Source organism: Pygocentrus nattereri, chromosome 5 (assembly GCF_015220715.1).
Source record: "Pygocentrus nattereri isolate fPygNat1 chromosome 5, fPygNat1.pri, whole genome shotgun sequence".
NCBI lineage: Eukaryota > Metazoa > Chordata > Actinopteri > Characiformes > Serrasalmidae > Pygocentrus > Pygocentrus nattereri.
Window position 1 is genome coordinate 5,644,379 of NC_051215.1, and position 19,441 is coordinate 5,663,819.

The following is a 19,441-nucleotide window of genomic DNA, read 5'->3' on the forward strand; positions in this document are numbered from 1 at the left end:
GGCCAACTGGGAGGTCCTTGGCTTGGCTAGGGGTTATGTCACCATTGGCCAACTCGTTTCACTATATGCTCTGAATGATAGTTTGGAAAGGGAAAGTCAAATAACAAGCAAAATTACATTGATTTCAATGGAAATGGTCACAATCAAAGGTTGCTTGGCCTTTATTGGAACACAGCGATGTTCGATGTTCGACCCAAGCGGCAGGGCTCCTCCCGTAGCCGGCACCAGCGTCCTCCTGCTGTCACTCCCGTGACTCACGTCCATTGGGGGAACTCGGGCTCTGCGCATGCCACAGTTGCTTTAGGTTTTTTTGCTGTCCAATTAAGGTAAGGCAAGGTAGTAAGGCAGCACCCTGTGTTAATTTTAGAAGTGTCTACACATCAATGGTGAAGCCTAACTTTTAGTGCAAGGGCTTTGGTTCAGGTCACAATTGTTAGCACTAAGCAAGTGTATTTTTGGCCACACATGGACAGTTTATAAAAGACATTTCACATGTTTTATCTGAAGTTTGCAACAGACATTAACATGTATTTTATCTTTTACATTGCAGTTTTACAGTGACTCTTTCAGGAAAGAGTCTGTGCATATTCCTGCTGCTGTTTTCCACCTCCAACTGAATCAAACCTGGTTATACTACCACTTTAATTCAGAGTCAGTTGTATGTGTAGGACTTCCAGAAGACAGAAGGTGATGTTTTTTCAGAAAATGAATCCCACCCATAGTAAACCAACAGTTTTATTTTTATTATTAAATATTAAAGTTGTCTGGTTTTATTTAATTGGCCTTCTGTTCCACTCCTGAAGTCCTAACCAATCGAAAAGCCTGCCAAATTGACCAAAATGAGTCAGAGACGTTTCAGGCTTGACTGCAGCTGGAGGCGCATACCAGGAAACCCACTTCTGCATCTCACACTGGATCCGATGAGAGATTCACTGCCTTGCAACAATGTTGGCTCATCTCTGACTCCAACTCCAGAGACAGGGAAAGCACACAAGCCTAAGTTTTAAAGTTTAAAAGAGACTGTGTAATTGTTCTGCCGTCAGCTGGAGACGAAGCAAGAACTGGCAGCAGACATGAAGTTAAATGTTAGCTGTTGGCTAAATGTGGTCCACTTTTGGTCCAAAGACTTTGTTGTGAAGCAGCTGGCACAATCAGGCAGGGCAACCTAGTCTGAGTCTTTAAAGCACTGATATCAGAAGACTTCACAAGAATAAGCAGCTTTTTTTTTTCCCTTGAAAGCTACACAGCCTGCTCACAAGGGGCCTACCACATACTCTGGCACTGACTGACTTGGAGCCTCAAGGCTTGACAGATACAGACAGTGGGCTAATTGGCTTATCAGACCATCACTCAAACCTGATCAAGGTTCAGCCCTCCATGTCCTCACTTCTCTTAGCACATTTAATGAATGTCACCATTACCCAGACTTCTTTCCATTATGCCAATGCTGGTTGTCACATCAGGGTCCCGCGGACCTGAAGAAGCGGCTGAAATGTCAGCAGGACTGACAGCCCTTGGTGCGCTGATCAATGGGTTACAAATTGGATGACCAAGACTTAGTAATAGCTTCTTTCTAACTAAATTTTCCTCACTTTGATAAGATTTTGTTGGGTGCTTCGGTGAATGAGACAATCTAATGTGATCATGTTTGAGGTATGAAGTGAAAAATGTAGTCACTTTTCATCACTTACTGGCCACTGTATTGGAAACCCCTACCTTGTAGCTACACCTTGCTGGTGTAGCCCATCTGTTGATTCACACTTTGTGTTAGCAATCCTTTAACCCTTCATCAATAGTCAGTTTTTGACCACAGAGCTGCTCTTAGAGACAGGGCTCAGCAACAGTGATGTGCTTGAGACACCAGTGTCACATGCTACTATTGCCTCTTTTTCACTTTGCCTCTCTCATTTTTGGGATACTGGCTTTCAGTTTCACAGAAAAATATTCAGAGAAGTTCACTCTTGGAAGTTAGTTGGATTTTGTGCTTCTCATGATACCCAAGTAATACCAAACCCATTTGAAGATGTTGAGGTCTGGGCTCTGGGCTGGCCAGACCGTTGTTCTGAGAACACCAGCAGCTTTTTTGTTTGATTTTTGTATTTTCTTGTATTGCCTATTTTTCTGTCCCTAGTAAGGATTCGTGAGAGCTACATATCCTAGACCCATAGCGTTAAGTTGTCTTCTCACAGAGGAAGCATGGACAGAAACACCTGTGCAAAAATGGAGCTTGATATTCACCTCTCTCTCAAAGATAAAGCGTTGATGTTTATATGATGGTGACAGTTTTGGTGGTCTACTGGTGGTCTACCAAGTCAAACATAGTTGTTAGGAGTCTCACTTTCTCTGCTTCTTTAAATAATGCTTGAACTTTTTTTTTGTAAACTTCTGTATTTTTCCACCTATTTTTCTTTGGATTTCTTCTTCCTGATGCAACTGGATTATTTTGTATTAAGTCTCCTCAGAAACATGAATATACTGTCTAATGGCTAATTTGATTGGAAATAAATAAATGAAGTTTGGCATCCAAATTTTGTACAATACTGTAGGACCCCATGGCCAGTAAGTCAAAGTAGCAAAGTAGTGTTTTCTAAAGAAGTGACCAGTGAGTGTAATTTCATCTTTTCTTACTGACTGCTGGCTCTAGTCCAGAGTATATCTACACTATAAAAGGCACCATGCTTGCAACCCTATATTAGCCCCTGCTCTGCAATCCCAGTGTTTTTCCTGTAATACCTTTGCAAAGTCCTATTACAAAAACCATGCTCCACCTTGTCCTCTGCACTGTTCCACAAGAAAAAAAATACATCATGAAATAATACATGGTAGCATCCAGCAGCCTAGGGAAATGAATCTCAGTATACAGCATGCTTTCTTTTTCCCAGTGACGGAGCAATGTGGCCCGTGAGCCTCACTGATATTGGTAGGGGCTTTCCTCAGCTTTCAGGCGTGCTTTCAGACCCCGTGGCAGCTGCGGAATGAAAGGTGCGATTGGAGCGGTGCTCCAGTTGCATTGGAGAAAGGCTTAGTGTCTGCACTAATGAGAGCCAGGCGTTTACATGCTGACTGGAGGCAGGAAAATCCAATGTCGACCTCCGAGATGGAATAAATAAACAGAGCTTGAGCGCACAGCTCTGCTTGCTGAAAGAACGGCTTTTCTTCTTTTCCTCTCCAGCGTGTCTTTTCTTCTAACTATTCCTACTGTAGTAAAGTTGTGTTGTCCTACAGAAGGAGCTGAAATTGTATGCACTTCTTGTAGCTATATGACCTTCCACAGAACAACTGGCAGAAAAAAAAACAGACTTGTTTGTGAATGTGTGTGTGTATATATATGTCCAAAAGTATTCGGTCGTCTGCCTTCACATACACATGAAATTGAGTGACGTCCCATTCTTAATTCACAGGGTTTAATATGATGTCGGCCCACCCTTTGCAGCTATAACAGCTTCAACACTTCTGGGAAGGCTTTCCACAAGGGTTAGAAGAGTGATTATGGGAATTTTTTTACCATTCTTCCAGAGGTGTATTTGTGAGGTCAGACACTGATATTGGATAAGAAGGCTTAGCTCGCAGTCTCCGCTCTAATTCATTCCAAAGGTGTTCTGTAGGGTTGAGGTCAGGACTTTGTGCAGGCCAGTCAAGTTCTTCCCCAACAATCTCACTTATCCATGTCTTTATGAACCTCTTGTGCTCTGGTGCACAGTCACGTTGGAAAAGGAACTCACTGCATTCAATGCTTTGCATTGGGATTGGTGATGTGAGGCTTGGATGCAGCTGCCATGGAAACCCGTTCCATGAAGCTCTCATATATATCCCATCCATCCATTTTCTAAGCCGCTTCTCCCTCAGGGTCGTGGTCTCATATATATATATATATATATATATATATATATATATATATATATATATATATATATATATATATATATATATATATGATTTTAGCTTCCTAAGCAGCATTACACAGTGAGTTTTTGGGCCCCAGGCCACTCACTTGAATGACGATACACCACCACATCTTGACTTCTACTGCTGGCTGCTTGAGTGATGATGCATTGCAGCTACAAGGTCTCCTGGGACAGCTTTCTGAGCATAGCTACTTTGCAGTTTTGAGGCTTTCCAAACTGGGTGCCTCAGCACTGCTACCACTACAGCTAGGAGGCCTCCCAGGCTGTCTGAGTGAGCTACATCACATATTTCAGATTTCCTAGGCCACTTATCTGTGCAAAGCTACACAACAGAAACATGGGCTTCGAGGTTGAGAGCGACCTTCCTCCATAGCTAAGTTCTTTTTCCATGAGCTTGAGCGATGCTACACCACAGCTATGTGGCTTTCTGGGTTGGCTGCCTGAGTGAAACACTATCATAGTTACCAGACCTTCCCGGCTGAGAGGGACCTTCCCTGCTGCTAAGGACAGCTTCTGGACCTGCTAAGTGACTCTACACTGTGGTCTGGAGAGTTTTCCCTCCCTGCCTCCTAATGAACTGTGTTTGTGCATGTGTGTTATTTTGTTGATTGCTAATTTTGTATGTGATTACTGCTGTAAAGCACCCTTGGGTTTGAGAAGAGCAATATGTAGATTAAAATCCTTATGATTATTATTAGTTGCATTATTACATAGGTTCATGAATAACACTTTAGTTAAGGACTATGCAGGGACTTCATATCAAATACATAAACATTTATTTAAAGTATTTGCAAATAATGTATTAGTTTAAGGGCCTTTATGTCAAAAGTGTCACTCACCTCATAAAATGTTTTGTCATGTTGCGATTATTTGAATGAGCTGTTCATAAATGTTCCGGTGTTGCTTTATAAACATTATTCAGTCCTTATGCATGTGTTATGAAGCCTTAATATAGGTAGCCCTCAAATAAAATGTTACTAGTATGTATGTAAAATTTAAGATTTTCATGCATAACAAATGCATTTCAATAAAAATCTAATCTCTCACTCTTTCATTCGTAGATGATTTTGACATTTTCAGAAGAGCGCCACATCATTGCTGAACTAAAATGTACTCACCTCAAACTTCTTGTGGAATAACAGAACTTTTATCCAATTTGTGTCTAAAATGTATTTTTTAATTACTCAACCAGGAGCTTCAAGTCCTCATTGTAGCTGCAGTGTAAGTAATCTTTATAGGCAAGAACAGTTGATAATTTAGTGCTAACATGCTAAAAAGACTTCATTTTTATACCTAAGTTCTTGTAAAATTGTAAAATATATTATGGTCTAGTAGAATTTATTGTAAACTTTTGTTCAGTGTAATGTAGATTAACTGTATTACACACTAGCAGAAAAGTCCATCAGTCAACTATCGAGTTAGTTCTTTTATTTGAGGTTAGGTGTCAACTGAAGACCAAGGCCAGGGATCAAAACCATGAACTCTTGGGTTGTACTGACTCTAATCACGCTAGCATTTTGCCAGCAAAGTTTCCAAAGCAAAGCGCATTAATATTAATTCCATGCACTGGGATGAGTGGCTTTGGGTAACAGGCTTCCAGCGCAAATGCATTTATAAGAGAAACTTCACATTTAGTTCACTTTTGGTGAAATCTGACATCCAAATTTGCATCCTCAAGTATTTGTGCTACTACTTTGGATGCCCTGACCCAAGCAGGAGTAAAGTTACACTGGTCTAAATAGAGGAAGGACTACTAAGAGCAGTGTCTAAGCACATCCCTTTAAATATGTTTTCCCCCTTGTATGTAAATAAACAATTAGAAAAGAGGCTGTCTGATATGTAGTCATTCGAGAGACTGTTCTAAACGGCACATAATGTACATGTATTCTTTTTTGTTTTTCACTGTTCATAGTAGGGAAGTTAGCCAGCTTGCTTACTGCTTGGTTAGCTGCTTGGCTACATCAATGACCCAAAAACACGCCAGTTGTGTACATGTTTTGTGGAGTACTATGGCGCTGTGACTATACACTGTACCTATCTCGTGTAATTATGTTTAGCTTTATGTTTTTTACTGTTTATGGTTGATGAGTTAGCTTGCTAGCAATGCAATGAAGTTTGTTCATTGCCAATCTTTCAGTTCAGCTTTGGTCACAGCACATTTCTAATGAGACTACAGCTTAGGGTTGCTGAGATAATCAACCACCACACATTGAGGACCCACTATACTACTACAATGTTATGTATTAGATAATAATCAATCTGGGCCTCAACATCATCTTCTCGTTGCTGTCCCATGTCTGTCGATGTCCTATAACTGGTGTTTAACTCTTACTTCTATCTCACTGAACTGTGTAGAATACACACCGCTAACATGCCATGCTTTAGCATTCTTAGAAACCCACTGATGTAAGTGATGTGAAAGTTGCCGAGAGCTTGGAGGCACATCCAGGTTTTCTGAGAGGTGGCAGAATGTGGGAAGGATGACTCATAAAGGTTTTATTCCCCCGGTACATAAACAAAAGACTTTGTAGACAGGCCTGTGACTAACAAAATATCTTCCTTTAAATGGATTCTTTGGAGGGACCAATGTCTAGATAGAGCAGAAATATGGACCAAGTCTCCAGATAGCGATTTACAAGATGCTCAGCACAATGGGAAATGAAGCCAAACGTGCGGTGCAAATACAAAACGTGCTTTTGTTGGATGTTTTGTAACATCTTCCTAACTCAACAGAGAATCCAGTATCATAGTGTCTTAGTAAGCATCATTCATCTCAATACAACGAGAGCACATCGGAGGCTCATCGATCTGTTGTTCCTGGCCTCGGCTAGGCGTCATCTTCTGAAAGCTCAATAGTTCACAGCTTGTTTTCTGAAACCTTTCATTCCAAAAAAATGTCAAATTGATGATCTGGTTTTGAACCAAGTCCAGATTGGAGTATTAGCTGTCACTTTAGACCTCCACTTCCAGATTCCAGACTGTGTTTTTAGCTCCTATTTGACTTTGTCCGCATCCGTCTTGGCACTGCCCACATTTCATCACCTACTGCTACTAGCTTCTAGAGTCTGAGGTCTAAAATGTCTTGATGAAAAGTCAATGCACATACATAATTAATTACAAGCCATTAAGAAGAAGGCATTAATTTTTCAGGAGATATATCTGAAGAGATTAGATATAGGATGAGCCCCTTGCATAAGAAAGAGGAAATTCATAATTGAAAAGGGCTCAAAAATTCAGTCAAAGATACAGAGAAAATGGTGCAAGACCTGGTAGAGCAGCAAATCCGTTACCCCTAAATATACAGCACAAAGCTTTTATCTCCGAGAGAGAGAGGAGTGAAGCTCCATCCTTGACCAAAAACTGATTGATGTTTCTGTCCATCCTTCCACTGTGAGAAGACAATGTGATGGGTGGCTGTCAGGAAGCAATCAGTGAGACAAGAAAATTTGCTTAGCAAACAAAGGAACTGTTGATTTCCTCAGAACAGTGGACTGACCACTCAAGAGCCCAGTCTTCAACATAACCGGATGTTTTTAGGATTATTTGGTCCATGAGAAAATGCAAACAACTTCTAAGACTGAACTTTGGAGTTGTGCAGATTTCTGCACCCAGACTGGTCAGATGTGTGGTTAAAGTAGGCTTTTCCTAGGGTTGAAGAGAGACCGAGTCAAGAAACAGGCAAAGGTCAAAATCAGAAAAATCCAACAGAATATTATAGAGAAACTCCAAGCAATCAATCCAAAGGGCAAAGACAAACAGATGGAGTTGAACAATACATGAAAAAGCAGGATCACATCACAATTACAGCAGTCAATACAAGAAATGATGCTCAGTAGCTCTTATAGAAAGCAAAGAAGCTACAAGGCTTGTATACTTACTGAACAGACACCAGTGATGATACACAGGTGATATTTGTCAATACTCAGGTGAGGAGGAACTGTGATTGGATGGGGCTGGGGGTGAGACTGTATTCTCCCAGGGAATACACAGTAGATAGTGGTGTGCCAGTCAGGTTTCTGGGAGATTGAGTCCTTAGCAAGAGCAGGGTCCATGAGATGCGTGACAATTTATTTGAGTGTCATGGAAGCTGTAATAAAGGGAAATCATGGACACACTAAACACTAAATATTTATAATAAACACCGACCAGGTTTAACATTACGACCACCTCCATTGTCCATTTTATCAGCTCCTCTTACTGTATAGCTGCACTTTGTAGTTCTACAATTACAGACTGTAGTCCATCTGTTTCTCTGATAATTTGTTACCCTGTTCTTCAGTGGTCAGGACCCCCACGGACCCTCACAGAGCAGGTGGATCATTAAGAACACTGTAGAAGAAACAGATGGACTACAGTCTGTAATTGTAGAACTACAAAGTGCACCAGTAGAGTAAGTTGAGCTGATAAAGTGGACAATGAGCGTAGAATCAAGGTCATAATGTTATGCCTGATCGGTGGATTTGGCTTTTATGTAAAGACAGAAGGGTGGACCTGACTTTTTCAGAGTATATCTGATTGTGCTTTCCTGCCTTTTGGTAGAACGATGGTACTAAAGCTCTAAATTTCCCATCATGTAGTTAGACCTAAGTTAACCTGTAGTCACATTGCAAAGGAAATGTTACCCTACTTGCAACCCTAATTCTGCAGCCACTAAGTGTTATATTGTGTTTTGCACAATGCATCTTGACTCCATCCTAAAGAGCATTGTGTAACCTTTAATTTATTTGTCATGCTATACATACGGCTGTACCACACATATATATTGTCCTGTAACCCCCCTCACCCTCCCCCCCCCCACCCCCCCCCACTCCAACCCTGCTAAAACCCCAAGGCCTTCACAAACAACTTAGATCCATTTGGATTGTACGCATTTACATGCTCAAAGCCAATCAGCTGCAGTGAATAGTCCTCGTCCTTGTTCTTTGAAACTTCTAGCATGAATATGATCAAATTATTTTTATACTAGATGCATCACATCTATACAAAATGCATCACAATATGTTTTTCAGAACAGCCCTGAACACGTACCTTTCAGTCAAAGAGACTGAAGCACAAGCTAACAAAGCCCAGATTAATGGATGTTTTATGCTTCCACAGAACAAGTCAGACTTAGCACTATACAAAACAAAAACAGCAGCCAGACAGAGTGCCTGCCCACCTTGGTCACCCTGACAATAAGTCTGAGTAGGTAAAAAGCACTCTAAGAGTGTTAGCTGGTGAAATGTCAGAGCGGGTCAGGAGGAAACTGAACAGCTTATTATGATCTGACCTTGGAATGGGAGAGTGAGTGGAAGGCAGGAGGCGGCATCGATGCTATTCATTTAGGCTTCCCTCTACATAAGTTGGGGCACTTGCATCACTTCCTGTGCAAGTTGTTTCAAGGCTGGCCGTCCCTCGTCATCACTGCCCATAACTATGCACGATGTCTCCATGGCAACTGTGAAAGTCATTGACAATGCAGATCAGCATATGTCAGCATTAAATGTGCCCACTATTTCCTTTTATTACAGCTTCCAATCTTTTCAGGAGAATCGCTCTCAGTTTTTCATGGAAATTTGCAGGGATATTTTTCCACACCTCCAATGTTCAGTCTTAGAAGTTGGTTGCGTTTGCCAGTGATCTCAAACACATTCAGTGATGCTGGACTCTGGGCTGGCCAGTCTATTGTTCTGAGAACAACTCTAGGCTTTTTGTTTGATCTCCAAATTTTCTTCTCCTTTTCTCAGGAAAGGCTTCTTGGCAGCTACACATTTCTGACTCATAGTGTTCTCACAGCAGCAGGATGGACAGAAACGCCTGTGGATTGTTTCAGATCTGAAATAAGAGTGGAGCTTGATCTTCTCCTCTATCTCAAAGATGAAAGGTGATGGTGACAGGTTTGGTGGTGCCACACGTCCCTTTGGTTCTGACTCTCTGGATGACTCCATTTCCCAGAATCCTCTGAGAGCACACATGACCGTGCCTTCCCACACTACCTATCAGAGATCTGCCTCACCAGATTACTGATTCTATTCATCGGTTCTATGTGTCATATGACCTGGTTAGGATAGTTTGTAAGCCTGGGGTTTAAGTTTAGACTTTGCGAGGTATCGCCTCTGTTTCGAGCACCTGAGCAGCCTTTTCGGGGTGTTTGTATTCCATTCCACTACTGACTTTACTACTTTTTGACTTTGCCTTTTTCATCTGGTCCCTTTTGGATTTGTTTGCCTGAACTTGTTTGTTATATTTGTCTATTTTTGCATCTTCAGTCTTGGTTCCTCTCAAGGTCTCTTCCTTTTACTCTAAGGAAGTTTTTCTTTGCCACTGTTGCCATTGGCGATGCTCATAGGGACCCAAATTTCTTCTATGAAGCTACTTTGCGACAACTCCTGTTTTATAAAAGCACTATGGAAATAAAGCTTGACTTGACTTGATTTGACTGGTCCTCGTTGGATTTGACCTTGGCCTGTTTTTTGACAAAAACTTTGGATAAAAAACTGATTAGTTTATTTTACACTTTCTATCTGCAAGCATCTAACCGAGTCTGTCCTGTTACAGGTGGCCATGAAGGGTTGTTTTGACTAGAATTGAAATAAATGAAGATAAGTCAAGAAATAAATGAAGATCTCTGAGTTTTAATCTGTTGTCTCTTTTTATACCAATGGTCCTGAAGCTCACACCACTGCATCATACTATATATCGCTGCTGTCCGAAGAAAACCTTGTATCTCCATCTTTGTCGTTTTTCAGTTTGAAAATGCCTGTAACTCTTTACATTGTCTGTACATTTCATTAAGACTAAATAAACAGGCTAAGAGAAATAACAAAAATGACTTGGAAAAAATTCTGGTTACGTTAAAAGTAAAGTAGATTTTTTCCTTCTCCTGTAAAGCTACCATTTTGGAGATACAAGGTTTTCTTCTGACAACAGCGATATGTTTAATTCAAAATACAGTACATTAGAGTTATGCTATGAGGTTGCCAAATGGACAAGGCTATTTTGAAAAAAGAAAATAAAATCACACTATAATCTCCTCTGTGGTTTTAAGTGCACATCTTTTTTGCCCAAAAAGTACTTTCCCAGCTTAGTAGGCATTTTTATTTATTTATTTTTTTGCATCAACAATAACTTAGAAGTACAACTCTATTGCACTTATGTTATAATGGATGGGGAAAGTGGCAGGGTAAAACATTTCAGGCTAAACCGGCTGCCACACTCCCTTTTATCAATGTCATGAAATTTTGTCATATGCTCATTTTTGCTATGTGCTCTAGTCAGATGTCATATTATGGCATGTCATGGCAACTACTGGTACTGATAGTGTTATATTACTGAACAGCTCATAACAGCATATGACATGGTATGCCTGATATGTTTATGGCAATGTTATGTAGTAGGCACCCATTAAAGTGTTACCTGAAAATGCCATTAAAAGCTTTTCTTAAAGCAACAAATCACCAATGTTGAATAAAAGCAAAAGATACCACAGGCTAGATGATCCATTTAGACCAGGGGCTCCAGTCCTTGCACTACATGGCATAGTTTTATGCATTCCTTACCCATACAAACTCATTTTTAAGCTATTCATGAGTTGGATCAGGTATGATAGAGGCAGGGAATGCACAAAAGAGTGTGTCCTCAAGACTGAAGCTGAAACCCAGGTTCTCAGTCCTGGTCCTGAAGTACCGCTGTCCATTTCCCTTGCTTTACGACAAATCTTTCAATTACCTACCCATTTTTGAACTGAAGTAGTTGTGACAGGGGAAAAAATGAAGGACACTGCAGGCCCAGTACTGAGAACCTCTGCATTAGGCTGCCAGCACTTGGCTTCAGGAGGCCACAGCACGTAGCTCCTCAGGTTGCAGTTTAATAGCAGGTTTGTTCAGGGACTTAATTAGCGGCAGACGTTTTTGAAGAGGGTAAGCACCTTCAAGCACCGGTCAAATAAACAGAACACCTAGAACAACTCTGCCAATTACCACAGCTCAAATGAGGACACTTGTCCCTGGCTTCTTCGGGACTTGTTCGTGTCCACTGTTTACTTATTCAGGGTTAACGAACCAGATAACTACTCATCCAGAACCTTTGGCATTTGACTTTCATGAACGAAAAAAGGCCCAAAAGGTTGTCGCACAATGGGTCAGTAGAATATCTGCCAAATTTGCCTACCAAAAACATCCCATCTCTTGGCTTCCGTTTCTAGCCTTGGGAAAAGAAGCAGGCATCACCACGGCAACCTGCCCATAATGAACTTCTGCAAAGTGCCAGTTTTAATTAGCAGGGAAGGGACCTCAGACAATTCTCAGGCTATGACAGAGCTGTCATTGTTAGCATGACTAAGCGCTCCCAGCAAGAGACAGAGTCCCAAAGAGAAATAATAATAATTAGAAGGGAGAGGGAGACAGAAAGAAGGAGAGCGAAAGAGAGAGAGAACAGTAGGACTGACTGACAGATTGTTCCAGAAGGACCACTCTTTTAGAAAATGGGACACGGAAAACCTCATCAGTTCAAAAGCCAGTGAGCCAGAGCTTGGCTCCATTTCTCCAGCGTCCTACCTGCAGTGCTTGTGAGGACCGCTTAGGGTCTCGATGACGAAGCACTCCCCATCGTTCAGGCAGTAGGCCAGGTCCTTCTCCTGACAGGGCTTGAAGTGCTCCGACTTCAAAGGTGGGAGGGTAGGGGCCGCTGCAAGACAAAGACAGAGCAAAGAAGATGGTTAGTGCTCAATATGTTCATCATGTAATCAAGATGTTGCAAACAGAGCATCAGTTTTGCAGTCCTGGATCCCACCACTGCCCTGCCTTAAGACACCCAATTACGCCAGGAAAGGCAGTAATACTGCAGATTTTGGTAAATCCTTCAATAAAGAATTGAATTTAAAGCCTAACTGTCAATATTATTAAAGGAGACTGTTAGCAAATTTGTCTTTAAAAGAAGTCTTGTATGAATGCAATTTAGTACTGCATGTCAAAGTACAGTACAATATGTAATATATTGGAAACAAACATTGCCATATGAGTGCTGTAAATATTAGTTAAAGTAAATAAATACCTGGAAACCCTCCTGCCAGTGAAGTACAGTAAATTTACAGAGTATTTATTTTTTTTTAGATTAATCGGTTTCCTACAGCAGAACAACCATAGAATGTCCAGGAGTGCCGTACCTGTGGACTATGCTCTTCTACAGAGTGCCAAAAAAAGATATATGGAATTATTTTTTCATATCCCATTCAAAATTATTAATCAGAGCATGGACGAAAACAATATCTCGCTTCGGGTTTTTAGCTGCTTTCATAATATTTTAGCATCATATTTGCAAAGGTTTGGGCAGCCTGGTCAATTACATATTTGTTGATTTTCTGTGAAAATAAGTTATCACATCTTCAAAAACACATTCACATTTTAATGCACAATTGGAATATATATATATATATATATATATATATATATATATATATATATTGCAAAAAAATATTTTTTTGTTTTTTTTGCTGAGACCACTACATTGTGTAGACCAATGTCATATTACAAAAACTAGAAAATAGGAACACTTTGAAAATCAACAAAACAATGTAATCAGATGGGGGAGGTCAAACTTTTGTATAAAACTCAACATCAATGCAACACTGGAAAACAATGAAAAATAAATAAATAAATAAATAAACACCTTCAAACAGGTGAATATATCTAACATTTCTCATGGTAGGATTGTTGTTAGATTATTTCTAGATGTTGTTACTTCTGCCAATTGAATTGCAAATTGCTTGAAACAAGCAAAAACATCTTAAATCTTGTGAATATGTCTAATATTTCTTATCATAAGATTGTTGTTAGCTTATTCAGCCTATTCTAGATGTTTTTTTTCCTTGTTTTAAGTAAGTAAGTAATTAATTAAGTAATTTTATCTGGATAACTTTAATAGTGAATTGAATAATTACTTAAAAACAAGGAAACGTTATCTTCCAATGGAAGACAATCACACTATTTAAAATGAGTTCAAACAAGCACAAAATAAGTAGCTCAGTAATCTTACAATACTCGTCACTTTCTCAAAAGGAGGAATATTAGATTCAATGTCAAGATTTAAGATTATTTCACTTGTTTAAAAAAAAAGCAAAGTTTGCAGACGCATCTTTCTTCTTTTATTTGGTACACCCAAAAACCCAACTATGAAAAATGATCCCAGGCTTGTTGTCCCAGCAAACACCCCTCCTGACCCGGCTGGTACCTTCACCAGGCCAATAACCTAAATGCTTTGGCATTACTCCAAGCAGAAGCTGTCATTAGGCCTGGCTGAGGCAGCGCTATAACGTAGTGTGTAATGTTAATACAATGCGCTGGGTGTTTGCTTTTCTGCTGATCCGTGACTGCAGGAAGATGGATGAGGGAGAGGGATAATCGCTCTCTCTGGCCTAATGAGATTAATATAGGAAGCAGTCCACTGTTTGGGAATAAGACTCCATCATGATGAATAGAAGCAGGCCTCGCATTTGCCAAAGCCGGAACTCTGCTCTTTCTACTCTCCCGACAACACACACACTCCCGAGATGATCTGGCAGTACGCCGATTGTAAAACGTGTCTTATGAAGTTCTGAGAGTGCACACATGAATCAAATGACTGTCGGTTTGCCGCAGTTCAAATGTTGAGTGATGTGTATCGAATATGCTGAGAGGTTATTCAAGCACAGGATATGCAAACAAATGTTTAGTTGCTTTACCATTCAAATGTTTGGGATCACTTGTGCTGACTGATCTGATGTCAGATATGGGTATTGGACCAATATCTGATGATATCTGAGGGGGGGGGGGGGGGGGGGGGGGTCCTGTAGCAACTGCAATAGTGCTAATGGAATGTATTTGAGTAGTTTAAGCATGAGAGTCTGTTTTTAGTTCACCTTTTTAAATGAGCAATTACACCAATTCACTTTTGAATCCCTGCATCTTGCAGTTGTTGAGATGTAAACAAGGTTCTTTAGAGTGGTTTGGTGTGAAATGATTCATTGTAGGAGAATAATTTACAGTGGTGGTGACATATTTACAACTCAAACATCCCCATTCTGTTTACTATCCAATCAGTGAGTGAGTCTACAAGTGTCCCCTGAATTTTTATGATGATAGTGGTTCAGTAAGATTAAACCTGAAAAGAAAAAAAAAAAGTTTTCTTTGGGGACTCTTTTGCCAAACCCTGCATGTACAAAAACAAAACAAAACAACAACAAAAGACAAAAACAATTGGGCCTCAAATCTATTATGAAACCATATCTAAGCCTCAGGCATACCTGTTTCACATAACTTTCTGTGAGAGAGCTGTTAGAGGTATTATGCACTTCAGATGTCTGGTTCCTATCACCACCACTGTAAAATATTTCTTCTGTAAGCGAATGACGCAGAAACTTCGAAGAAAAATTGATGGAAAGTTTAGTCATCTTTCACAATAATTTCTATAAAGAAGAACTCATACACTATACAGCTGTAATGAGACAGATTTATTCAGATGCATGCAGGTAAAATAAGACAAAGAGGCTTTCGTAGTCCGAAATCTACAGTCAAGGCCAAAAAACAGATCCAAAATGAATCAACGCTAAACAAACATAGCAATGATGAGTACAGGCAACCAAAATCCAAAAAGGGCACAGGTAAAAGGCAAAGATAATACAAATGATGAGTCAGATACAGGGAAAAACCCTCAGTAGCTCTAGGAAAGAAGCAATATCTGGCAACAAATGTATTCTAAACCCCAGGCTTGTATACTAACTAAAACAAGTCACATGATAAAGGAAAGGGGTGAGGAATATTAATAGTCAAGGGAAGCTAATCTCTGATAGGTGCAACTCAGTGGCATTGACATCATATATTCACCCAGAGTGTTCTGGGAATTGTAGTCCTTAGAGTATTTTACATATTTAAAGCAAACAAAGTCATTCATTAGCATGGAGTGGATGGGCAGGTCATGATATACCCTCATTTTGCTAATTTGCATAATTAGTATTATCAATACTCTGGCCCTTCATTTAAAACTTAGTACTATATTAAGCCATGACCAAAAATCCATAGTAGGTTGAAATTTACACCAGAAACGCAATCATATATTTTTTTAGAGAAGAGAAATGGTAATTGTCTTATCTCACCTAACATTATTATCCCTGTCACCGCTTACCTGTTTTTTAAGAGTTAGTTAGCTAATGTGTGATAAATTCACTAAATGATGGGGAAAATAGCAGTAGAATGTAAAATGAGCTTGAGCTTGTTATTAATAAGGTCTTCTCTGTGATGCTTCCTATGTGTTATGGCTGCACTTTGTACTTTCCAGTGTGTGGCAATCTTTATACGGCCGCAGTAGTCTTTCTACACTTCCTTCTTCAGATGTAACAGATAAGAACATCTCACCAAAATGTAAGATGCAGGCGCTAACCTTCTGTGACAGCTGTGCACCACTGTTTATGGTCATATACAGTTGTACCAGCACCACTACACTAGCATGCCATTACACGACTACCATGCTGTGTTCAAAATGGTCCACAGCCCAAAAAAACATCTCATTAACAGCAGTCCTGTGGTCAGAAACTGATGAGGCAGGGGATGGGTGACCAAAAGTGCAAAAAGCTACAATGCTGTCATACAACACACCAGCTTCTCACCCTCTGAATAACTCCATCTCTCATTCATTTCCCACTGATGGTTGTGATAACATCTCCACTGCCAGTCATCTCCTCCACTGACACCTTCATTAGCAGCCATGGTGTAATCAGCTACTCCAGCCGGCGCCGGATAAAAGCAGACCATTAAAGCAGCACTGGCCTCCAGCTCTCTCATGGATCTTGGCTTTGCTATGCCCCTTCTATCTTGGTTTTCTGCTGGAGGCTGAGGCAGGGAAAGCGACAGGTCTGGGATGGGATTCCCATGGGTCGTTCTTCGGAAGTCACACTTCCCTACACCCCGCGGCCTGGCGGATAGTCAAGGTCACCGCAAATCGATCAGGACAGGAATGCCAGATGACAGTCGAGGACAGAAAATGAGGGCGTGCTTATAAACATATAATAAGCATCCACGAAATTGTATTTGGGAGAATTGGGGAATTGGGGGGGGGTTTAAACTTTTTTGTCTTTTCTGGAATTCTGTGAAGCTGCTTTGTGACAACATCCATTGTAATTTGATTTGATTTGATATTCAGCTGATCTAAATTCTGGGTCGACTAGGTTTTGAAAAACGTTCCTGCCTTAAAACGAAGGTCTGATTCTCTCCTTTCATTCTACTGACCATTCAGTGCCACTAGCCCTTTCATCAGCTGATTGGACTGGGGCTTCTTTTTTTTTTTTTTTAGGCCAGTCACAACTGAACAGAAGTCAAAGCCATGAATCTCAGAATACTGCGTTGCCTTATTTGCAGTGTTAGTGTCATAACTGCATGGTGAATAGAGCAATTAAAATGAAAAGAAACTTGCTTTTTGACCTTATCTTGATTGAGCCACCATTGATTAAATGACAGATTTTGTATATTTGCATGTTTTCATTTATTCCCTGGTCACCTTATAATGTTTGCATAGTTTTTAAATAGCAAAACAACACTAATTCATAATTATGTGACTGACTTTATCTCTATCTTTAGAAATGATCAAGCTGTTTTGGTTACTGTAACTTTAAGACTGATATATGCAAATGACCTCTTTGCTCATTGGCTGCCCTATTTTGTGCCTCATTCAAAAAGCATTCTGGGATAAAATGCACATAAACCACTTGTTATGACTGAAACCCTTAAGGATAAATACAAGATAAACCTGCTCTGCATCACTTTTACATAAATGGGCGGGGTTAATCTGCTGTAGGCTGATGGATTATGATGAGTAGTAGATTGTGGTCTTGTTGACAATCTCTAGTTTAACAATAGTATGTTTATTGTTAATATTAACAATAAATATACCATTGTTCCCGCAACCCTGAGGGAGAAGTGGCTTAGAAAATGGATGGTTGGATACTATTATTATTTAATAATATTTATGGTTGTTGCTGCTCATGTATTTTGAATGTGGAAATAGATCAGAACAGGTGTTTTTATTATTTTAAACCCATATAGTTTCTCTCTCTAATGTAGCGATGACCAATTCCACCTGCTAGTTAGGCCTCCCCCCGTCACATCACATAAGGGCTTCCTCAGAGTCACATGAAGAGCCACCACATCTTTTCGAACTACTGCTAACAGAGTAACACTGTTACAGGGAACTCTAACTGATAACTTTGCTTCATCGGCTTATAACAGACACCCACATTGGCTTGCATCATGCTTAGTGATGGAGGAGACAGAGGGTCATCCTACCCACCCAGAGAGAGAGTACCATCCTACCAGATATTACCTTTCTTCTAATTGGCTGCCCAGCATTGAGCCACATTCAGAAAGCAGTGTGTGCAGCTTAACATACTCTTAACAGAAGGACATGGTTAAAGCTGCACTGCATAAAATTCTCTGCTCCAATTGGAAAAGGTGCCCTTCCTCGGTCAGGAGGGAAGAAAACACACACACTGAAATACAGGGTGTGTGCGCTATGGCAAGTCACACTATAAAACCTGAGATAATAGTTTGAATGTCAGCAGTGTCGAGTTTTTTGGACCACGTCTTTACATGTTGACGTCACATGCGCAAACTCAAAAACATAGGCTTGACGTCTCGCTCTCCAAAGCAAAGTCAACATCGTGGCTCGTTAAGATACAATGACGGTAGCGGATAATTCCTTCACACCCTCGAAAGACACGTCTGTCACCAAGTCTTGAATGAGCTCGCCTTGACATCTCTTTCGATCGCCTGATTCATCTGCTCAGGGAAGGGGTCTAAATCGTAAACCCTTGATGCAAAACGCTTTTCTGCCCAATGAATGCAATTAAACGTGCCCACCAGAGAGGTCTAAGAATCCCCCATATGTACACGTCAGATGCAATGATGAATAAATAAACAAACAAACAAACAAATAAATAAATAAATAAATAAACGGTTTTCAGGTTTCACTGATTCATTCTGGACAGCCACAAACGGCACAGTGTTTTGGCGTCTTCCTCGTCTTCCACTTCAATAACGCTACTGCAAACCGCCTGCAGGAGCAACACACCCTATCACTTCTACATTAATGCATGGAGCTAAATAACCGTAAGCTGAATGGTTGTGACATCACAAAAATGGCCTCCTTTCCACTGCAGGGGCAAATGGTTCGGAGGGTAAGTGTTCCAGTGCCGTTTCCACACAGACCTGACCACACTCGAGGCCACAGAACTGTCCAGTGGGATGATATAACGACGCAGCTCTTCGCTTATTGGTTCTATGCTTATGTCAGTATTGTGCCACAGCAACCTGCTGCGTTATTTCAAAATAGAAAACAATCAAGTGAGTTTAGGCAAATAAATGAAAGCAGTGCAAGATTTTAAGAGTTTTTCATTTGATAAGGTCAAAGCTTCAACCTAACAACAATATGAAGTGGCACTGATAACCAGGAGAGGATAACTGGTAAATGCAAGCTTAAATAGGAGCTCCCTGCTCTGTTCACCATAGAACAGGGTCAATTCTGACTAACAAAAG

The 19,441-nt window shown here is 40.4% G+C and overlaps 1 protein-coding gene across 1 annotated transcript in view; it reads right to left on the reverse strand.

Annotated features, from left to right (window-relative positions):
* Nucleotides 1-19,441, reverse strand: part of LOC108440704 (pro-neuregulin-3, membrane-bound isoform) — a 553,144-nt gene that overhangs the window by 201,268 nt on the left and 332,435 nt on the right. Inside the window, exon 2 of the mRNA XM_017719726.2 lies at nt 12,440-12,569. Coding sequence (XP_017575215.1) covers nt 12,440-12,569 — 130 coding nt within the window. The remainder of the gene's footprint in view (nt 1-12,439; nt 12,570-19,441) is intronic.